Raw genomic sequence first — 24616 nt, forward strand, 5'->3', positions numbered from 1 at the left:
GATCATATCCAATTGGACTATTTAATTTACTTATTAGTCCCTAGTAGAGTGCACTATATGTGCCCAAGGCCTGTAGATTAAATGCTACTAGTGGGCTGCAGCACTGATTGTGCTACCCACTTAAGTAGCCCCCTAACCTTGTCTCAGGCCTACCATTGCAAGGTCTGTGTGTGCAGTTTCACTGCCAATTCGACTTGGCATTTAAAAGTGCTTTTCAAGCCTAAAACTCCCCTTTATCTACATATAAGACACCCCTAAGGTATGCCCTAGGTAACCCATAGGGCAGGATGCTGTGTAGGCAAAAGGCAGGACATGTACCTGTGTAGTTTAAATGTCCTGGTAGTGTAAAACTCCTAAATGTTTACACTGCTGTGAGGCCTGCTCCTTTCATAGGCTAACATTGGGGGTGCCCTCATGCATTGTTTGAGTGGTAGCTGCTGATCTGGAAGGAGTAGGAAGGTCATATTTAGTATGGACAGAATGGTGATACAAAATCCTGCTGGCTGGTGAAGTTGGATTTAATATTACTATTTTAGAAATGCCACTTTTAGAAAGTGAGCATTTCTCTGCACTTAAATCTTTCTGTGCCTTACAATCCACGTCTGGCTGGGTTTAGTTAACAGCTCCTTGTGCATTCACTCAGACACAGCCCAAACACTGGATACTCTGCCTCACTTGTATACATCTGCATTTTGAATGGGTCTTCCTGGGCTGGGAGAGTGGGATACTCTGCCTCACTTGCATACACCTGCAGTTTGAATGGGTCTTCCTGGGCTGGGAGAGTGGAGGGCCTGACACTTGCATGTCAAAGGACATTAGCTTGCCCTCACACAAAGGACTGCCACACCTCCTACTGGGACCCTGGCAGACAGGATTGAACTGAAAGGGGACCTTGTGCCCTTCTAAGCCACTCTTTGAAGTCTCCCCCACTTCAAAGGCACATTTTGGTATTTAAACAGGGCCTCTGCCCCTAACAACTCAGACACTTCCTGGAGAAGAAACCTGAACCAGAACCTGCATCCTGCCAAGAAGAACTGCCTGGCTGCCCAAAGGACTCACCTGTCTGCTTTCTGTGAAGGACTGCTGCCTTGCTGTTGCCCTGCTGCCTTGCTGCTCTCTGGCTGTGGTGAAGAAGTGCTTTCCAAGGGCTTGAATAGAGCTTGCCTCCTGTTCCCTGAAGTCTCAGGACCAAAAAGACTTCATCTCTACAAGAAGGACTCCTTGTGTTGTGAAATTCGATGCACAGCCCGACTTCTCAATGAGAAGATTAACGCAGCTGCAACGTAGCTACCGGAAATTCAACGCGCGGCCCACCGAATCGACGCACAGCTGAGTTGGAACGACGCAGCCCGATTTCCAGAGAGGAATCGACGCAGTACCTGCCTTGCAATAGAAAATTCAACGCAACGCCCACCGAATCGACGCATCTCCTGTGACTTTGTCCTGCCAGTGCAGGAAATCCATGCATCGTCCCCAGGGCATCCGAAAACCCTGCAACCCGAAGAGGATCCACGACTGAGTGCCGGAAATTGACGCACAGCTGTCCCTGTATGAAAACTAAACAACGCATCACCATGTGCAGTCCGAGAAATCAACGCACTCCCCCTTAGTTTCCATGCATCTCCTCCTCTGCGCTCTTTTGCGGAGATTTTGCATGCAAACCAGGTACTTTGTGCTTGAAAGAGACTTTGTTTGCTTTTAAAAGACTTAAGACACTTTATATCACTTTTACAGTGATATCTCAACATATACTTTTTTTTAAAAAATCTGTTTTATTAATTTCGACATATAGGTGGTCATTCCAACCCTGGCGGTCCATGACCGCCGGGTTGGAGGACCGCGGGAGCACCGCCGACAGGCCGGCGGTGCTCCAATGGGCATTCCGACCGCGGCGGTAAAGCCGCGGTCGGACCGGCAACACTGGCGGGCTCCCGCCAGTGTACCGCCGCCCATTGGAATCCTCCAAGGCGGTGCAGCTAGCTGCGCCGCCGAGGGGATTCCGACCCCCCCTACCGCCATCCATTTCCCGGCGGTTCTCCCGCTGGGAACCGGATGGCGGTAGGGGGGGTCGCGGGGCCCCTGGGGGCCCCTGCAGTGCCCATGCCACTGGCATGGGCACTGCAGGGGCCCCCGTAAGAGGGCCCCTAAATGTATTTCACTGTCTGCTGCGCAGACAGTGAAATACGCGACGGGTGCAACTGCACCCGTCGCACAGCTTCCACTCCGCCGGCTCGATTCCGAGCCGGTTTCATCGTGGAAGCCTCTTTCCCGCTGGGCTGGCGGGCGGCCTGAAGTCGGCCGCCCGCCAGCCCAGCGGGACAGTCATAATTACCGCCGCGGTCTTTCGACCGCGGAACGGTAACCTGACGGCGGGACTTTGGCGGGCGGCCTCCGCCGCCCGCCAAGGTCCGAATGAGGGCCATAGTGCCGGTCACAATTACATAACTGGGTAATATACACCACATTCCAGTAACAAGAAAAAATAAAATACAATATGGTCCCTGAGACAAGCATTAGGTCAGTCATTTGGCTCCAAGCAACACAGACATGGAATTACATCCCTTTTCATTACGATGTCTTACAGTGGCATTTCTATCGTGGTGCCTGCATTACACACCCTCCCCCTTCCCCCCCAGTATTTCCAGCAACATGATGTAGCTCCAGTAATAAGCACATTCAACCCACCTGTGTGCAACCCTGCCCTTCATTCTAGACCCAGAACGGTCAAGTAAATTACTGTTTCTTACGACATTCCCCATGAGTATTCTGTTGGGCGATAATCTAGACATTGTGGCATTCCATTGCTGATATTACTCCCATAGGAATGTATATCTATTGGGAGGCTATTTGTCATCAATTCGATCCAGTGAGTATATAAAAGGCTAATACATATGTGAGTCTTCTGTATATCTCAACATATACTTATTGCATCTTAAACGTTTTGACCTGCATTTATCCAATTAAATATTATATATTTTTCTAAACACTGTGTGGTGTATTTTTGTGGTACTATATGGTATTATTGTATGATTTATTGCACACATACTTTACACATTGTCTTCTAAGTTAAGCCTGACTGCTCAGTGCCAAGCTACCAGAGGGTGGGCACAGGATAATTTGGATTGTGTGTGATTTACCCTGACTAGAGTGAGGGTCTTTGCTTGGACAGGGGGTAACCTGACTGCCAACCAAAGACCTCATTTCTAACAAGAGGTCACTGGTCAAAAGTCTCACCACTTCTAGAGCGTTGTCGTGGACATGTCCTGGTATAGTGTCAATGAATGACCCCAAAATTGCAATGGATGTTGCTCCCTCGCTTTGCATATAATCTTCTTCTTCAGTGTGCTGTAGAAAGTACCATCTTTCTTGGCATGTTACCCCCAATTTCTGCCTGATTGTCAGTGTGTTTTGACTGTGTCACTGGGATCCTGCTAGTCAGGAACCTAGTGCTTATGGTTTGTGGCCTACATGTCAGTATGCTTTACTGTGTTGTCAGTATGATTGACTGTGTCACAGGAGGCCTGCTGATCAGAACTCCAGTGCTTATGCTCGCTCTGTTTCCACATTTGTCACTATTGTCTAGTGACTTAATATTTCACTCCAGATTGACATACTGGATCCCCCTTATAAGTCCCTAGTGTATGTTACTTAGGTACCCAGGGCATTGGGGTTCCAAGAGATACTTATGGGCTGCAGCATTTCTTTTGCCACCCATAAAGAGCTCATACAAACACTTCTTCAGGACTGCAATTGCAGCCTGAGTGAAATAGTGTAAGCACTATTTCACAGCCATTTTCACTGCACCAGGTCACTCATAAGTCACCTACATATCTAACCTTCAGACCGTAAAGGCTAGGTGCATAGTACCTGTATGTGAAGGCACCCCTGCACTAGCAGAGGTGCCCTTACGTCGTCCAGGCCCAATTTACCAGACTTCATGAGTGCAGGGACACCATTATAAGCGTGCACTACATATATGTCAATACATATATGTAGCTTCACACTGGTTACCCTGAATATGGCCATGTAAGGTGTCTAGGATTGAGACATTGTACCCCCCAATCTGATTCTGATATTGGGGGGCCAATTACATGCACCCTGGGGGCTCCACTATGGACCCCCAGTATTGCCAAACCAGCTCTCTGAGGTTTCCACTGCAGCCCCAGCTGCTGCCACCTCACAGACAGGCTTCTGCCCTCCTGGGGCTTGAGCAGCTTAATCCCAGGAAGGAAGAACAAAACATTTCCTTTGGGACAGGGGTGTTACACCCTCTCCCTTTGGAAATAGGTGGTACAGGCATGGGAGGGCTATCCTCCTAGAGCCTCTGGAAATGCTTTGAAGGGCAGAGATGGTTCCCTCCTTGCATAATCCAGGCTACACCGGTTCAGGGACCCCCAGTCCCTGCTCTGGTGCGAAACTGGACAAAGGAAAGGGGAGTGACCACTCCACTGTCCATCACCACCCCAGAGGTGGTGCCCAGAGCTCCTCCAGAGTTGTTGTAATTTAGTAGCGATTAGATTAAGCATTAGCAGAAGACATCTTGTATTTAGCAACTATTGTGAGCATTTCGCGGAATCCATTTTGTATTCATGGCAGCCATTATCTCTGCCACATGCTGCCATGTGCTCGCCATGTGCTCTGTCCTACCTTCCTGTTAACTACTCTTGAAAATCTGTCTAGTGACAAGTTATATTTAGCACCTCCCACTTTCGCACATGCCCAGTAAGGTCTGCAGCTGTTAGTCCTTGAAAACTGTTAGCCCCTCCTACCTGTTGACTGTGCATTTCCATATGACCTTATATGTATATAAGTCTTGCTTCTATAATTGTACCACCTTCTTTTAGCCCCTGCGTGGGTATAAAAGGACCATACTCTCTTAGTTCAGTGTGCTACTTCAAACATTACTGAAGGGTGCTGTTTGAACTGTAGTACCACCTCATGAGGTTTAATAAACTTTGTCTTTTATTTCAGTTTCTGTGCCAACTTCTTCCTATATGGTCTGAGGACTTTGTGCAGAGAAGGGCGAACCCCTTGCACTAGTAGGCCTTGCTGAGGCTTACTTTGACAGAGTGTCCCTGGGTTCTGCCATCTTGTTTTCAGGATGGTCAGGGAACTCTGGGAGCATCTGAGTGGCCAGTGCCAGCAGGTGACGTGAGAGACCCCTCCTGACAGGTGCTTACCTGGTTAGGTGCCCAATTCCCCTCTCAGGGCTATTTAGTGTCTCTCCTCTGGGTGTTTCCTCAGATTCGGTTTTGCAAGACTCAAGCAGGAATCCTCTGCAACCTCTGCTTCACCTTCAACCGTCGGATCAACCGCAGAACTGCTCCAGGAACTCTACAACTGCAACAAAGTATCCAAGAAGGCTACTGCAACTCTATACCTTCAGCTCCAGCCTGCAACTGCAACAGTTTCCTGGTTGTGCATGCTCCCGAGGACTGACTTTCTTTATCCTGCACCACAAGGACCTAAGGAATCTCCTGTGGAGTGACCGAGTCTCTCTGCAGTAACGGCCGGTACTCTGGGTCCCCTCTCCTGACTACGAGCTTGGATCCTGGAACACAGGTGGTGAACCGAAGTGGCCCTGACTGTCCAAAGGCCCAACTGTCCAAATTTGGTGTAGGTAAGAGCTTGCTTCCCTGAGCCAGACAGTACCCCCGTGCACTGCATGTTTTGCAGCTCCTAGGGCTTCTGTGCACTTCTCCAAGGAATACTTTGTGCACAGAGAGCCCGGGTCCCCTACACTCTATCCTGCAATGCTCAGCTCCTTGAGTTGTTCTCCAGTGGTGTGGGATCCCTTTGTGTAGTGCTGCGATGACTGCGATATGCAGCTCCTTTGTCCCCATGTCCTGGGATTCCTGTGTGTGCTGCCTGGTCTTCTGAGGGCTTTCTGAAGTGCTGAGAGCCCCCTCTGTCTCCTCAGTCTGAGTTGAGACCCCCAGGTCCCTCCTGGGCTCAGGTAGCTTCTTTTCCTACCAAACACATCTTTTGCGTGAGCCAAGGCTTGTTGGCGGGAATCCAGTGACGAAAACCCGCCTGCAGTCTTCTACTCGACATGGGAGATCTCTTGCACTAAGCAGGAACCCGAAGATGTCTTCTTTGGTGCATCTCTGACTTTTTCTTCTAGCTGGAGAATCCACTTTTGCACCTTCATCCGGGTTAAGAGGGGCTCCTGTTCTTCCTGGACTCTTCAGCTGTTCTTGGACTTGGTCTCCTCTCTCCACAGGTCTTCGGGTCAAGGAATCCATTGTTGGTGTCTTTCAGTCTTGCTTGGCTTTTGCATAATTCCTTATCATGACTTCTTGTGTTCTGAGGAAACTTGCTGTACTTTACTCCTGTTTTCCTGGGCTCTGGGGGTGTGTACTTTACTTAGCGTTGGTGTTTTCTTACACGCTCAGCACCCCTCCACACACTACTCTTGCCAAGGTGGGAAACCAACATTCGTATTCCACTATTTTAGTATATGGTTTGTGTTCCCTCTAGGTCCATTGTAGACCTATGGTGATTTTCATTATTTGCACTATTTTATGACTGTTTACTTACCTGATTTTGGTTACTAGTGTATATGTTATGTGTAATACTTACCTATTAAGGGAGTATAGCCTCTAAGATATTTTTGGCCTTGTGACACTAAAATAAAGTACCTTTATTTTTGGTATTACTGAGTATTGTCTTTCTTGTGTGTAAGTACTGTGTGACTACAGTGGTATTCCAAGAGCTTTGCATGTCTCCTAGTTCAGCCTTGGCTGCTTTGCCTACAGCTACCTCTGGACAGCCTGGCTTCCAGACACTGCCTACATTTCACTGATAAGGAATAACTAGACCTGGTATAAGATGTAAGTACCTTAGGTACCCACTACAATCCAGGCCAGCCTCCTACACTGTAAAGTCATGGACACAAACCAGAACATCTGTTGGGCAAGAGTTCCCTGTGCACTCAGTCAAGCTGAATGCCCATGTCTGGAGGGGATTCCAGGATTTGAGTAAAAAGGTCCTGTACTTGGGACCCAATTTAATCGCCATCTGCCTCTGTAGGCACTCCCGAATACAGATATTATTGCTTACGATCTGTTTTCCAGGTCTTCCGCATGAGCATGAAGATCAATCTGTCGACCTCTGAGACAGAGGACATCTTGTTAAAGTTGCTTGATTTCCTCATCCCGGCTGTGCTTGTGAACTTCCAGGGTGCAGACCCTGTTGCCGATCTCAGCCAGGTCTCTATGTACTGTTTTCAATTCTGGGACAGATCCCTCTTGACTTTCAGGAGATCGTCCTTGAGCGAGGCAAAGAGGGCTTCTAAGAAACAGCAGGTCACAGGGCCCTCCGTTTTCTCACCATTGGACTGCAAGTCCTGACTGGAAAGAGGGCCCTGTCTCCATGGCTCCCCCTACTGTTTTCATGAGCATCTCTTTAAGTGTATGATCCTTTTTGGTGCATGCTGTTGCCATGGTCTTGGGTGGTAATGAGGGACACCACTGTTGGGTGAGCAGTGGTTGATACTGGAGTTTGGCTCTTGAGGATAAAGCAGTCTGATGATTGGGAGACTGTCCAAATGTGCCCACTACGTTTCCCCGGGTTGTTTCAATGATCCACTATTAGCAGTGTTCAGTGTTGCTTCCTCCCTGGGGTCCTATGTGGCTCTGCTGGTCTTCCTCTGTGCTCCCTTGAGCACTGCACGGCCTACGGGTAGAGTGCATGATGTGGCCTGGTCATCTCTTCCATTGAGCAGGGCCCAGGAAGGCATGGCGTTGGGTCAGCTGTGGATGACCAATGGTAGTGAATCTCGTTGTGCCCGTGGAGGGAACTGTGACTGCTCTGTTACGATTCTGTCGTCCCATCTCTCGGGGGTGCTGAAAATGGACTATTTATAGCCTAGGAATCACCATTAACACTCACCCAGAGACCCTTTCTGACTCCTGTTTGCTTCCCATTTCGATGTGGTATGCTATTGAAGAACTACATTTGCTTCCATGGACTTCAGGTCCCATAATGCACTGCCTGGTAATTGGTAAGACCTGGATTCTGCTGTCAATTATTTCCTATGGGAATAGTTCTGTTGTTCCTTTGTACTGGATTCTCTTCTCCAGGACTTGTGAGAGGCTGGAACTGCACACATCTGTGATCACTCTTGTGCAACCCAGCTATGTGACTCTGCCCTGGGCTTGCTGCTGCTTGGAACTGCTTATAAGCTGCCATTTCCTGAAGCTCCTGGTCTTGCATTGGAGTTTGTTTCCTTTGTGTACCAGACCTCTTGTTGGCTTGTGTTTCAGTCCTGTTCCTGCTTTGCTTCAGTCAGAGCCTGCTCTCTGTTTCCCAGTTCTATTCCTGCTTGCTTCAGTCAGAGCCTGCTCTCTGTTTCCCAGTTCTGTTCCTGCTTGCTTCAGCCAGAGCCTGATCCCTGTTCTCCGGGCCCGTTTCTGCTTTGCTTCCTAGTTTGTTCCTTCTCTTTCTGTTTCTTCTTGGGTTATTGTGTCTGGTAAGTGTACTATCAGTCCTCACCTGGGTATAAGTGTTTTCCTTTGTACTGGGGTTGGCTCCTGGTTTCCAGGAGGCAATTCCTGCCCCACCCTTTGTGTAGTGTTGTATGTAATCTTAAGTGCCTAACAGTGACAGTGTGCTATTGCTGTTTTCCAGGAATTGCCACTGTATCTAAAGCTTGACCCCCAAGGGCTTGTCTCGTGTATTTAAGTATAATACTTGTTTGGGCCCTAAGGGTCTACAGTCAGAATCACTTCTGCTGCCTCCTTTCTATGGGGCCTGGGGGGTGCCTATCTGTAAGAGTAATCTGCACAGAGGCATTAATGTTCACTGTTGCTGTGGGAAGTTTTGAGCCTTACCTGTGTACAACCTAAGTGGTAACCCCAGTGTGATTTCCATTACTGATTCGTTCCCTGTTTGTTCACACTAAGGTTGCTCAGCCTTCACTATCCTGTTTCTGTGCCTTATTATAGCTGTTCATTTCCAGTGTATGCCTTTAGCTGCCCTTCTGCTTCGGAACACTACCTCCATAGGGAGATATTCTGTGAACTCTAGGGGTGCTCCGCCCCGCGTCCTGACGGAACTGCCAGGAACCATGGCACGCTAAGGAGAAGAGCTGCGCTACCTCCAATGCGCCCAGGGAGGCCTCAGTAGTTGTCAGCAGTCACTAACCTTGCAGTGGTAAGCTTATTTCAGTCTTGTGTTCGTTGTGTCTCTGGAGGGACACAGTCCACAGGGGGGGCAACATCTGTGCAGTGGGGGAGCCAGGAGGTAAAGGTCTTTACTGTAAGTGGGTTGTGAATAGACATGGAGCAGTGGCTTAGCTTTAGCACGGATGCCCCCGTCAATGAGCAGTAGGCCCCTGGGCTGATGCTGTTGAGGCTTGTATCTCTCCTTGAACCCCTGCGCCTGCAGGCAAGGTGTGACTGTGTTGCGTGCTAGGGGTTGCGCCGCCTTGTGTCTTACCTCTGCTCAAAAGGGCTCCGATCAGGCCCCTCAGGGTCACAGAGCCCAATCTGTCACTCTCTTAGCCTCCTCCCTGGGCAGAGAAAAGTGAATGCCTGCTTGCCAACACGGGGATCAGTACAGTCTTACAGCCAGAGGTGCTCCCCGTTATAAATCATCCAGTGCAGGGCAGCAGACGAGGGTTGGAGGTGGTGGAGATGCGTTGTCACCCAGCGGTGTTGCAGGTCTAGCCTGGTGTTCTACTGATGAGTGCCATCTGCCATCTTAATATTGACTAGGAGTCGCCTCGCCAATAAGGCCATTAGGAGCCACCTCAGCACATCTCTGGTTACCCGGGCGGATTCCGGTAGTTATAGAGACGACGATGAGCCCCTTGATGTGGTGAACTGAGGGGCTTAGAAGGGGTCTGCCAGGGGCGAGGGTAGAGGGACTCGAAAATGTATCTTATAAGTCCGCCATCTTGGCCCCGCCACCATTCTTTGTTGTTTAAAGAGTCTGGAAAGGGCAGGACAGGGTGCTAAATAGGGCTGCAAACAAAATTGCATGCATTCATTTGTAACATGCCTTTTCTGCCTTTGTTTACTTTAATTATTAGTCATGGATCATTAATGTAGTCTTAGAACATATTTAAAAGTACTTTTAATTCATATTTGCTGTTTGAAGTATGTACAGATAAATGCTAAAAAATACCGGCTTCATGTGATTTTGTACCAGCGAGACATCAAAATACCGGTGGTGCTAGTAAAAACCAGTCCCCTACTATTGTGCTGTGTGCAATGAGTTAGGGGTCATTCACGTGGTGCATAATGAAGGCTGTCTATAATTTTTGCCAGGGCTGTTTAAAGTTCCCATTACGGCTCTGGTTATTCGTTTGTGACAGCTTACGTGCGCATTAATCCACTTTGACTCTCAGCCTGACATGTCTGTCCGTATCCCTGCACGAGAGAAAATACAGATCTAGACATATATGTTCACATTTCAATGTTTCTAAATGTCTTTTTTTAAATTAAACCGAGAACTCCTCCGTCGCCTGGTCCTCGGATAACAACGCTACGCTTTTCAAAATGTCTCGTCAACCGGAAATTCATTCCTATTTTTTTTAATTTTTTTATTAAAGACACAAAACCTCGATTCTTTTCATTCTAGACAGTCTTTATTTAGCATGTGTTATCCAGTCTTCCCGCAGTAGCTTGTGATTGCCTTTGTAGCTCCTGCTAGTCCAACTTTACAAGCTTTGGCAGGAATCTGCGGCGCATACCTGGGATGTCGGCTTCAGACTCATCCCATGGGACGTGAAAGTCAAATTGAGGGTTTGACCCTGGCTACAGGTTTCAGAGGAGCACAATGGCGCTCTTTATTCAAACTTGGCAGCCTGAGAGTAGATTGGCTCTGTGGGTGATTAAATTCTCATCTATGGAACTTCAACAGTCAACACCTCTCCACCTGGCGAGAAAAAACACGCGCGCGGGTGCGAACCCTGCGCCGAGGAAACGTGTGAGGAATACTGTTGCTTTTATCTGCGCCAGTTATTTTACCTCGGCACACGCTCGCTGGCTGTCACATCTAACTAGTTACTATCGTTGAAAGCAGTGCTTTAGATGGGCTGGTCCTCCCCGATACCGAGTACCGGCACTTTTTTAGTTTGAGGGGGAGAGTACCTGCACTTCTCCAGAAAAACGTAATACTTTTCATTGGAGAGTACCGGCACTTCTCAGAAACAAGCAGGTACCCTGATGCCGAGTACCGGCACTTCCATTTTCCCATTTCAAGCACTGGATGAAAGAGAACGGAACAGCCAATGTCGCTGCTCTGCATAGGGGAGCTCCTGCTCCCCACCAGCCGAGGGGGCCAGCATACCCCTGGTAGAGCTAGACTGGACCACCACTAGCGCTACAGAGTGAGACATGAACTAGGCCAGGAAAATCTCTATACAAATCCATTGAGTAAGCTGCGGGCTTCATCCCCTTTCCAGACAGATCAAAAATCACAACAAAGTTAATCGTACAACTAGAAGGATGTCACTCAGCTTAGGTGCTCCAACTGCTCTGAAAATCTATTCTTTTACTTCAAGTTATCTGTTCTGTAGGGCCAAATCTTGTTTACGTTAGCGCGCTTTGCTTGGGAGAAATATAGGTGGATAATACATCCATAAGACTGAGGGAAATTGTAGCATTGATAGCCAGGCACACACTACTTGTCCCGTTGCGCTAACGGCTAGTGCAAGAAAAATTGTATATAAACACTCAGATGTTCAAAACAGGATATTAGTTTCTCTAAGTGATACATGAATGCATGTGAGGGTGAAGTTTAGTATTGTTGTGGAAGGACTTTCATCGTGATGCAGGTATGTAAAGGCAGGGTATAAATGTACAAGGGAATTTTAGCATTCTGATAAGATTCCTTTCATTCCAACCTTTATCAATAACATGAGGTGCAGGTTTCACAGCAACCCAGGATCTATGAAAGCTCTTGAGCCCAGTGGGAAAAAAAGCAGGATATTGGGGGCAAACACCATGCGATATGCGAGGAGCAAGCCACCACGAAACAGTTTCAAAGAAGGAAGGCTGGTCACAATACCACATAGTTGTGGCAAAGTGATGATCAGCAAAAAGAGCGTTTTCACTGTAAGGACCTTTAGAGATACCACAATGTTGTTTCAGAGGTGACACTGTAAAGTGGACAAAACTAGATGAAGCTCCCAACTTAGAGCAAAAGAAGTAATCAATAATGATCACAACTGCTAGGGCAAACCCCTTCAGAATTCGACCCACATTTCAGATGTCATGTCTGCTGTATTACAAGTGCATTAAAGCCTGTGGCACTTGTAGTACGATGGAAGGGATATTTGCCATGTTTTGAAGGCGTATCTTATCTACCAAACTTCAAATAAGGCCCTTTGTCTCATTCCTGGAAAAAAGCTGTTCTACTAAAACTGTCTACCAATTTTGGCCAAGTCAGGTCTTCTACCGTCAGAAATGTGCTCTATCTTCTGCTTTATGCTATGATCTGTTATTGAAACTGAAAGCCCAGGAGCACTGTGTGATTGGGTGTATGTGGCACCCAGCCAGTTCTAATAACTTTGGGAGTGTAGTGCACACATTTGGAAATGATCATCTCTGTGAATCCTCTTCCATGTGTCTGACCGTATGTAGGAAAAAGTGAAAGATGTGTATGTGTACATCATGCCTATTTGTGGGAATTTAAATCAGCAAACCCTAGGTGCCAATTTACTCTGTCAATCTTATTTCCGTTGTTTGGTTAAACGTAACGACAAAAAATCCTCAAGAAATACAGACTTCTTCAGAAGACCAAGGTGAAGTGTCTATGTTGACTCAATAAAGACACAACCTCGTTGGGTGAGCAGGTTGCATGAACCATTGTAAGCTTCGCAATAGAGAGAGGGAAGCAGCACACAGCATCCAATGTGCTCCTATCAACTATCAGCCACGAGGAGACACCTTTCGCCTTTATGCTGTTTGCTGACTTTGATTTTTTTTTTTATTATAAGAACATGAACAATGATCCTAAAGTTATAGATCATTGTCAGACGACACCATGGGGCTCCTACTGATGTAGCCTTTTGTCCAGAAAAGAGAATTAGCTAGAAAGTAACTTTTCTCCCTGCAACTAACCAGACTTGACATTACATAAAGACACTAGTCATTTTCTCACAACCCTTCCTGTTCCCAATAGATTTATGTAACTAAATGGGTTCTGCCCAATCTGCCTGTTTTCTAAAAACTTTTTGATCACCTGTTTTTTTCTTTTTTACTGTGGGTGAGCCTCACAACTGGTAACTCACCCATGGTAAACACATAGTAAATGGACTGTATTTGTTACCACAAGTATCCACCTTTTAAGATAACCTGCTGCAATACAGGAATGGTAAGAGGCACTTGGCTGGTTAAAAGTGGACGTGTGTGAACATGCATGTGCACACGTCTGAGGTCTGAGACTGGGAGACTACTGCTGAGCGAAGCCTAATAATTGCACAGTGACACTTTATTATACACATCAGGGGAAACCCACCCTAGAGTGCAGTTTTGCTTCCCATATGAAAATGGGGTGGAATGTGTGCACCAAGATCAAATCTTCAAGTCCAAAGAAGGTATGTGTACATGTTATGGGTCATCCAGAATTCTCATATTTCTCTGGCTTAGCTCAAGATTAGAGCCCACAGGTGTGCATGGGGCCCCCTCCTCAGAGCTCCAGAGGCCCAGGAACCAACCCCCTGGCTGGTTTGTACACTGGGGTTGGGTTGCTGAGGCCATCTCTGAGCTTAGACGTTAGGTCTAAACTTAGACTTCAGGGCTAATTTTACCTTTGTGAATTGGGCTCTGGTGTATGTTTGATAAATGCTTTATTTATGAGTGTTTTCACAATGGTTTGAACAATGCTTTATTTAAAAGTGTAATTCACACTGTTTTATTGAAAGAGGTTATTCACAATGCTTTATTAAACATGTTGTTGATGTTGATAGTAATGCATTTTTCTGAAAGACTGAAATGCTTTGTTAATGATAAAGTGAGCACATGATCGCAAAGTACAGTTACTGAAGTCAGTGATGGAATGCAGTATTCTGACATGTGGGCTTTAAGTGTGGTAACATTGACTTGATGCAGAGTGAACCCCCCTATAATGTTATGTGATGTACTGTACATAGAGTGGGGGTACTGTGATTGTTTAGGGTATGGCACGTTACGATTCAAATGTAATGTTGCCAACCTGCTCTCTGGATGTTTGTAAATGACTGCATAGTAATAAATAGTATGTATGATAGTTGACTTTTCTTTTTCTAAAGAAAAAACACAGACTGGACAACTCTTTGTTGAGTGTTATTATTGCGTGCCAATGAATGGTGATTACTAGCCCACACCAGCTCCCTTGAGTAGGCCTTGGACTGCTCTTCTGCGCTACCCTGAGAGAGTGAAGCACTACAATAGGTCTTTGGTTCCCAGTGAAAGGTAAATGTGGACCCATTATATGTGCAGGCTACAGAACAAATGGCCAGTTTCCTTACAATTTGCAATTAGTTCCATTGGAGCTCATGCTAACAGTTCCATTGACTGATTATTCAACACCTACCCTTAGCCTTGTTTCTGCAAATCACCTATGGTAAGTATCTAATGCATTTTACTTTCTTGCTATTTGATCTGTTGTATTTTTATACTTCCTAATACTTCATTTGAGTACGTCTGACCATAACACCACTTTCAAGGGTGAGACAAGGCTAGTTTAAGGAATCACTGTTTTGCCTCTTGATGGCCTCCTAAAGACTGTTGTGCAAGTTTAGCCATAGCACACAATCCTCTCACTCATTGCTCCAACGTAGGTATGCTGTAGGTATGCTTTCTCTCTCTCTCTCTCTCTCTCACACACACACACACACACACACACATGCTGTCTCTCTCTCTCTCTCTCTCACACACACACACACACAAACACACACTCTTTAATAATGCAGTGATCAATTCTCACATATTGATAAAGTCCTGTGAAAAACAATTAGAAAAATAACCTCACTCAACCAAGCACTGTTCACATTGCAGTAGAAATCTTGCCATATATATGTCAATCAAATTGACTGAAAAAACAAACAAAGTCATTTATGCAGCAACCCATAAACAGAGAAAAAGCGAAATCTGTCTTCCATTCACTCTGTGTCAGTCGAGAGCAATGCAGAAGACTTAAGGGAACATCAATAATATTTCAGCCACCCATTTGGCCGCAAACTTGGTGTGCAGTGATCCATGGTGATGGATGGAGATGAAATCCTTTGCCTGTCAATCCTCGCCACTTCTGTGTGAGGTCTGAGTCCAAATAGTACAAGTTTCCATCAGTAACGCTGTCTGACACTCCAAATAGTAAATAACAATCCTATATGCTGATCCAAAATATGACAGATATCTCAAACAAAGCTATGACTGAAGGGGACAAATCATTGCTCACTTTAGTTATGCCATTTTGTGATCTGATCGAAAAAGTGAATGACACTTCCTGCAAGCAGTGGCAGAAGGGTGCAGACTCAAGTCCCCTTTCTATATGTTGTATTTTTTTAATCAGGTCCCAGAGACAGCTAAAGCCGTTTTAAGAAGATCTCGAAAATTGAAAAACATCATGGAAAAGAAAGAACACTGATAACAGTGCTGGAGGGATTAAATATTAAGTAAGACTGGAAGTGATATAACAAGTCCATGTCTCATTTAAGGTATCAAACATAAGAAGCCATTATTTAAAACTCTTGCAAAATATATTGATAGTTTATGTACTAAGAAATTATGGAACTCTAAATTCTTTTGAGACAACAGGTGTAAGATAATTAGATTAATGATAAAATAATGACAGATGGCAGGCATGGGATTCACAGCAAAACACAAACGCTGTGGGATAGCGTAACTGGATGGACGGAATGCGGAACCAATCAAACATTCACCCCCAGTCACAGATCTGGGTTTAATCCATCCATTATTTTGCTCACCATGCCACCCCAGTTTGAACCCAGCCATATGCAAATCAGTCTTGACCCTGTTCCACATGGGAACAGTCCAGCCCGAACTGCCAGGCCAGGTTCTCCCTGGACCGGAAACAAGCATCCTGGGAACGGTTTCGGGGTTTCACCCCTCCTCAGCCAGGCTAGCTTGAATCCAGTGGCACAGTGAGCCTGGGACCCACGTCTGGGCATACCCGGTGCACTTAGGGCGGCAAAATGTTTTGTTGGAGTATATATTTATTGGTTACCACTACAAAGCTACAAGATACAGCTAGTAAATAAATAGCCACAATGATTTATTTAGGTCACCTACAATACAGAAGATGCACCCTCATGGCTTTAATTGTGTTGTTTCTATTTCAGTGGGTCCTCTAATGCACTATTTGAAGTATTCTATCCATAATCCTCAGGAGAACAACATGAAACAGTCTTTCTGAGCTAGTTTTGCAAGTACAAACGTGTGTAAAACGTTCTGAGTCAATAGTTTCATCTCCCCAAGGACTAGCTCAAGCATATGGCACAGACAATGTTTACAGTTCTTAACTTAGTAAACTTATATTTAATTCAAATTATAAATAGAAACATCTTTCACCTTGAATACAAATATGTTTTTATCATAGCTGTTCTTATATACCCAACCTTCCTAAACAAATAAACTCACCTATATTAGCCCTAAGGTCCCCTTGTTTTCAGCTCCCCAGATGGTATTTTTTTCCCTCATGGCCCTTCTTCAATCTCTGGTCCTCCCCATTTCCCTTCTGGATCCCTACACCCTAACAGGCTCTCCACCTACCTGAAAATATAAACAATATACCAGTTCCCTTGAAATTTGAATACTCTGGCATTCTTGTTTGCCTACTGACTAGGGCTGTCAACATGTGTACCCATTGTCTAATTCCCAAGTGTCCAACAAAAGTAAAACAAATTTCATATAAACTCGTCCTCAAATTGATGATTTATATTTCAGTAGCTCAAAGGAATTTCAGCAAACTTTCAAACTGAGATCATTTACCAGCCTAATGCTATCTCCTTCATTCTTTATAGAAAATTACCCTCAGTGGATAAAGAAAGCCTTCTTAACAGTCACTCATGCTGACCTAGGAGAAAGCTCATCCAGTCTGCTAATTGATCCTTGGAAAGGCCTGTTCTACTGCTAAGGACTTGATTACGAGTGTGTTGGTTAATTCCGACTTGTTGTATAACCCCCTGTTTATGCACACATCGGAATTATAAGAAGGAGGGTATTTAACGGATACAATAACAATCTGATGTGTTAAATATTCAAGCTTCGTTAAATTTTGGTAGGTCAAACTTGCTGAAACTTAACAGAAAAAATGTGCACAATAGTTACTGTACCATTCTTGTTTTGGTGTGTTAAACACAAAAATCTGCATGTTATGCCCCAGAAACTCGTTATGGGTCCTATTTAGGCTACCTGGTAAATAACGTACCACGTGGTATCCGATACACATAATCAGGCCCTATATAGGAAGAGAGAAGGGGGAAGTGAGAGGCTGTCTCTGCTTCCAACAAGAGCCAATTGTAAAATCATTAGTAGATCCTAAGTCTAACAGTTCTTGGTGTCTGTCTACTGATGTGTAAATGTGGCTACTTGTTGCTGTTGGTGCCAAAAACTAAATCCACTGAAGATCGTGGGCAATCTAGTAGCAACCTGGGTAAAAATGTAGACAAGCTAGGGGGTTAAGAGGATTCCACAGTTAAATATGTTTTTGTGAAAAAATAAAATTTAGTTTCAATCAAAATAACCACGGTTTTACAAAATCCACAGATATTGAAATGAATTAATGTAGGTGACCACTTTCACTGATAATTTGTAACAGAAGGGGAAACAACTTTGATGCTATGCTTGCTTGATTTAAGTGATATTCTATACCTGTAAGACCACAGATGTCAATTTACAAAAATTCCAATTGTAGGGGAAGTGATGTCTTGCATCCAGTGGTTAGTAAGGACATCACAAGTTGGACACTAGGCCCAGGAGAAATTTGAATTTTGCCAAAGAAATGTGTTACTTTCAAATGACATTGAATTAGCACAAGTCATTGTATTTGTCAGCTTCAAAATTCCACACACTTTTTAAATGTGTGGATCTGGTTCGAGCAAAAAATGTCTTGCTGGAGACTGGTTGGGGCAGAAAATGTCTTATGAAAACATTTTATACTTACATAAGTTTACTTTCTGGCAAACACAAGATGTACACAGTTTTCATGTGCAAAACATTAACCCTAATTTTGCAAACAATTAGCATAACGTAGCACAGGCCTAGGACACCTTACACAACCCTGAGTCCTTCAGCCATCCCGTATCTACTTCATAGTGACGATAGGAAGGGCAAAGGAATGCAAACTACAGGAAGTGAAGAGAGCTCTTGTACCCCAGTTCACTCTCTGAGACTGCTCCTTACTTCCCAACCCCTGTTGCTAGGGATAGCAAGGACAGTGCTGGGGGACTCAAAGGCAAGCCAGGGGTAGAAGCTGCTACACCTGGTTACAGCAAAAGGAAATCCACTAGTAAGACTAGAAAGTTTCTCACACCTATCATCCATTTTTACATTCAGTATCACAAGAAAGGAAGTGCTTACCTGGCTTTCATCATCTTCATCACTGCTCAGCTTCAGGTCATCCTCTAGCATTCTAGGAACAAGAACACAATCAGTTAATTTGCAGGTCCGTGGAAAAAAGAAATATGAGTTATTATTCTAATTATGTTTTTGTACATACTGGAACTGGATAATGCCTGGTTGCTCAGGCTGAGCGTGACAATTCACTGCTCAGTAATATAGAAATGCAGCTGCGAACCGTGGGCTTCTCTCTTCTCCCTAAATCAACCACTTCCTCAGAACGAGCCATACAAGCAGCAGCTACACAGACCGAACTTTCATTAACCACTTCCTGGCTGTTAAAGCCCCCAAGGAACCCAGCAATCACAACAACGGCCGCATATTATTAATAGCACTGGGAGAAAAATAGTGTACCTCTGTAAAGAAATAATTTTGGACAGACCTACTTGAAAGCTGTTAGACAATTGTACTGCCAGCACATTGTATTGGATCAAAGATGTTGTCCCTTTCATCCAAGGACATACAGCACAGCCATTTTCGATTGTAGGTTGTGTGAGTTCCCAGGCCATCTTGTGATTCGCAGTAATTCAATGCTTAATTTTGAAAAATGATATACCGGTCACTGGGTGCACTCTGTTCAGCTTCACCCATCATTATTTCTCACTGCTAAAGGTTTGTCAAAAGAAAACCACATTCCCCTTGTTAGCATTAATAACCGTCCCATGGTAATATGTAAGTAATAATGTTTAAGTGAGAGCGCATTCCCAGGTTGTTATTTACCAGGGTACAGGTGGACGCCTCAAAACAAAGTTAAGTGACCTTTCACCTGGATTACATTCCGATTATAAACTGGACCACCTGTATGGTGGTCTTTTCTACAGGACGAAGTCTGTGTTAAAGGACGAAAAAAGGCTAGCGGATTGATAGAACAAGTGTGAAGTGTAGCCACGAAATCCCCCGTGAACACCCACAAAGGTGTAACTTTGTGAATATATGTTACAGGATTCTATTGACAAATCAAATGGTGTGCCCCCTGACTATGCAAAACAGAATATGTGGTATGGAAATATCGAAGACCAAATATCGAAACTGAAATATGGAAAGCTAAGTAATAATATTCTCTATACCTCTCTCCACTTATCTATATTTAATATATATAGTGTCAGTCATCACTAGGTATGTATAGATAGGACCATGTTTCCATAGAAAAAGCGTTTTTTTAAAAATTGCTTATACCTTTGGCACCTTTGATAAGTCTTCACAAAATTTTCCAAAAGAAGTGTTGTGGCGATTCTTGCTGTGCATGGAAAGTTTCAGGGTGATCTGTCAAGCGGGGGCTGAGGAAAAAGGGGCTAAAAAAACGTTGCATTTCCCATGTTCATTCCCATAGGATTCTTTAGGCATGACTTCAGGCCGAACCACTGGGCGGAATTACACCAAATTTGGCAGAAAGCTAGCTGTCGGTATGCAGATTACACTTTTGCTTACTTGATGTGAATCTATTCAGTAGTTTTGTGATAATAAAGGGAAAATACATTTGTATATCTCTGGCTGGGAATATTTCATGAATAATCCGTGAATTTTTCGTGAATATGTGGGCGAAAATAAGCATTGCAATTGGCTGACAGCAATCTGAGTACAAAGTTCCGCCCCCATTCTATTTCATGGGACATAGTCCCTGGGGTGAAAATCCGAGTTGAAACTGGCATAATGGGTCAGGGTGAAGGTACACTTTGACCCCAGGGGTGTGATAAAGGTGTGTTTTAAGTGCAAATTATAGGTTTAAAATAATTTTGCATCACCATGCATGATATTTGCAAATAATCGCAAATTTTTGTGATTCATTCACAAATAATGGTTTATAGTTACTTAAAAGAATTCTAACTATAACTGCTCAATTTCTATGGTTTTGTATGACTCAGTTCAGAAATAACTATAATGCCCCTGTAACCTTTCGTTTTTTCAGTGAATATATATGCATGTATGTATATAATATATTTATGCATGTATTTATATCATATTATATATAAACATATATATTATGCCTGCCTGCTGTAATTAAGCCACCACCAGGCACCAGGAGCAGCCCCGGGCTTTCAAAACCAGTCTCCACAGTCTCACGCTCTTCAGGGAAATGCCCAGTGAAATAGGAGGTCTGTCCAGCCCTGGTTTAGTGAGTCTGAGGAAGTATTTGTTCCCATAAGTCCTATAACTGTTCATTGTGTTAGGAAAACATGCAGTGCTTCTGCCCATGTTGCACTTGCGGTATATGTTAGTGAAGCATGGTAAACCCCTTTTCACTGTACAAAAGTAAAAAGACTTGGCATTATCAAGGGGGACAAAACGAGAGAAAACAGGGGTGGAAGGATAGGGTGCACTAGGAAACACAGGGTACTATAACGGGTCCCAGATTGGCATTAGCAGTGTAAGTGTCCCTTGCAAACACAGAGAAGTTGCCTGAATGTCTGTACTATGCATGGCTGTCTGGCATGCTTTGTCAGAGTGCAAGGGGGCCTATTTATGTGTTGCTCTGTATAATTGCATGGATGACTCTACTTAATTACACTGCCTGCATTTGTGTATGTGTTCATCTGTGTGCATGTCCTATAGCAAGGACAATTCTCCTGGCTTTCTGGGTGCTTGATAGGACGTAGCAGCAGAGCACTATAGGCTATTAGTGATATCATGTAATGCCTCAACAGCCCTATTGAACCATAAGAGGTAAATATCACACTGAACATGTGACTGATTCTGCCCAAGCACTAATGATCTGTCAGTGTTTTGCTTGGCATTTGACTGACTCTTCCTCCGCTCTTTACTTTGCACAAGGCTTGATATTGTCCCATTCCACTGGCTATCAGTGGGTCACCTATCCTAATTAAAAAAAAATCTTTATTTATTATTTTGCAATAACGTACATTCTGAATTGCATCCAGATTGCTGAATACAGATCGACCATGGTACATAGCACATAAGTAATTTGGTCTAATAGCGATAAGACATCAATGGTGGCATTACACACTAGGCTTCTTTATACTCCTTTCGTATTCTATCACAAATTGTATCCTTGCCTATCATCTCCCCAGGGAGTCGCCTCTGTTCCCCTTAGCTATCAAGCACAGATCAAACAATTCACAAGGAGTAGTTAGAGAGGAGGCCTACTAACATGAGGTGTAACACAGTATCTACATTTGGGTACTCTGGACAGTCAATATGGGGCTCACAATAGCTCAATCTGTGTTCCGGCCTGCACACCCCTCCATGAGTCTTGCACAGTATAATGATGATTCGGACTAGTAGGAGTGGTAGTGTCTGGATGCAGCAATAGATAGCTGTGCAGTGGGTCCCAAATATCTCTCAGCCTGGAGTTTAGGGGCAAGGTTTCAACACATAGGGGGTCATTCTGACCCTGGCGGTCATTGACCGCCAGGGTCAACGACCACGAGAGCACCGCCAACAGGCTGGTGGTGCTCTCAAGGGCATTCTGACCGCGGCGGTTTGGCCGCGGTCAGAAAGGGAAAACCGGCAGTCTCCCGCCGGTTTTCCGCTGCCCTCAGGAATCAGCTGCGCCGCCATGGGGATTCCGACACCCCATACCGCCATCCTGTTCCTGGCGGTTCGCCCGCCAGGAACAGGATGGCGGTATGGGGTGTCGTGGGGCCCCTGGGGGCCCCTGCAGTGCCCATGCCAGTGGCATGGGCACTGCAGGGGCCCCCGTAAGAGGGCCCCACAAAGAATTTCAGTGTCTGCTTAGCAGACACTGAAATTCGCGACGGGTGCAACTGCACCCGTCGCACCTTCCCACTCCGCCGGCTCCATTCGGAGCCGGCTTCCTCGTGGGAAGGGGTTTCCCGCTGGGCTGGCGGGCGGCCTTCTGGCGGTCGCCCGCCAGCCCAGCGTGAAACACAGAATCACCGCGGCGGTCTTCAGACCGCGGAGCGGTGTTCTGTCGGGGGAACTCTGGCGGGCCTCCGCCGCCCGCCAGAGTTAGAATGACCCCCATAATGTTAGTTGTTCATTGCTGTACACTAGGTCAAGCAGCCATTCTTTGAATTTAGGGAGCCCGCCCCCTCCCCTGCAACACACAACTCTACGTTTTGCTAACAGTAAGGCCAACGCAACACATTTTTTATAGCAAGGTTTGATCTGTGGGGCATATCACCATAGGGCAATAAGTGGTGTGAGTGTAAAAGTGGGCCACCATTTCCCCCAATGCACTTTCCACTTCTTGCCAATAAGCTTAAATAGTGCCACACACCCATGCCAAGTGAAGAAAATCAGCTCCCTCCACGTGACAATGCTGGCATCTGTCGTCTTCCGACAAGCCTTATTCATATAGTGTATGTGGTGTGTAGTACATCCTATGAAGGAATTCGTAATGTGTAATACGAAGACGACAGCTAGAGGTGACATTTTTCATATGAGCACAGCATTTAGTCCAAATGTCCTCTGTTAGTTACACATTCAATTCAGTTTGCCATCTATCCCTTGCTCCAATAGCCCTGGTAGGAGCTTCCGTTTGTATGGTGTTATATACGTTAGATACAAGTCGATAATATGATTCTGCCTGCATCAATGCTTGTAACATAAGCAGTGTTTAGGGATCTTCAGGGGAGCTGGGGGTGACAGCCCTCACATTGTGTCTGAGCCGTATATACATGTACACATCTAATGGAGAGCTTGTGGCCTTTGCGAACAGCTACTCTTGTGTTTTAAATATGCTATTTTCATACAAAGTACCCCAAATAGGACAATGCAGTAATTCCAGAAGCTTCCGGCATGCTGTTTCATGAGTGATCGATAAAAGGGGATTATAGGGAAAAGGAAGTAATGGTGAATACATTACAGCTTTCCCTGCATGTCTCAAGAGTTCATGCCAGGTGGCTGTAATGCATGCTACTGTAGAGTCAGCTGCGTTTGGAAAACTCAGTGAGGCCTCTAGGTAGGATGTGAGTGGGGACGTATAGCCTTCCTCAACGGCCCAGTGTGGTAGGTAGGGTGTGGTTTTATACGAGTATATAGTGTAATGGGCTTGTACGTAATAGCAGCAGTGCTCAAAGTGTGGTGCTCCAAATCCACCCCTGGAGAAGAGGAAGATCGTCACATCCTAGTTGACGCGAGGTTGTTTACCCGCCCATGCTAGCATGCTCATTTGGGTGCGAAGTGCCTGAAAGAAAGCATGTGTGGGTTTGTAAGGTATATTTAAAAAGAGATACAGGAGCTTGGGGAGGACAATCATTTTTATTATACCTACATGGCTGGCCAAGGATATCCGCAAAGATGTCCATCTCGTGACACTGTCTGTAATGTTCAAAAGTGCTACACCGTAGTTTGCCTAAAGCATTTCTTCGTTATCTAGGGTAATTGTTAATCCTAAATACATTAATTCTGAAGTGCACCACTGTAAAAGGCAGTCAGGTGTAAACGATGTTGTGTGCAAGGATAGGGGAAAAGTCTACAATTTCCCCATATTGATTTTTATGCCCGATAGTACTGTGTTCATACACCGTTTTGGTTCCCTTTTAGGTACAGGCAGTGCTTTAAATGGGCCGGTACTCTCCGGTACTGAGTACCGGCACTTTTTTATTTTGAGAGGGAGAGTACCGGCATATCTCAAGCAAAACGTAATACTTTTATTTGGAGAGTACCGGCACTTCTCAGAAACAAGCAGGTACTCTATTACAGAGTACCTGCACTTCTATTTTTCCATTTAAAGCACTGGGTACAGGGTAATATCTTCTTCATATAGTGAAACTAACTAGTGTCTAGAGGGGCATCTAATAGCGAAATCTCTGTGTTTCTGACAGAGCTTGGTGGACAGGCGTTCCACTGCGAAAGCAAAGAGGAGGGGCGATAGTGGAAATCCCTGTCTAGTACCCCTAGAGATTCGTATTGGTTCGGAGAGTAAGCCATTTATTCACCCTCTTGTAGAGTGGGTGAGTATAGAAGAAAGCTATCCAGACTAGGTATTTGTCAGGGAGACCCATACGTCATAGTGTTGCCAGTAACAAGTCCCACTTCAGTGAATCAAAGGCCTTGGTGGCATCCAAAAAGATTGCCAGCATGTCCAGACTCTTGTCTATGTTTTGGATAACAGCGAAAAG

General features: G+C 45.1%; 1 protein-coding gene across 1 annotated transcript in view; it reads right to left on the minus strand.

The window, feature by feature from the left end:
• AFF3 (ALF transcription elongation factor 3) overlaps window positions 1–24616 on the minus strand; it is a 2012018-nt gene that overhangs the window by 307096 nt on the left and 1680306 nt on the right. The window contains exon 8 of the mRNA XM_069204392.1: window positions 18534–18585. Coding sequence (XP_069060493.1) covers window positions 18534–18585 — 52 coding nt within the window. The remainder of the gene's footprint in view (window positions 1–18533; window positions 18586–24616) is intronic.

The sequence above is a fragment of the Pleurodeles waltl genome, chromosome 8 (assembly GCF_031143425.1).
Source record: "Pleurodeles waltl isolate 20211129_DDA chromosome 8, aPleWal1.hap1.20221129, whole genome shotgun sequence".
NCBI lineage: Eukaryota > Metazoa > Chordata > Amphibia > Caudata > Salamandridae > Pleurodeles > Pleurodeles waltl.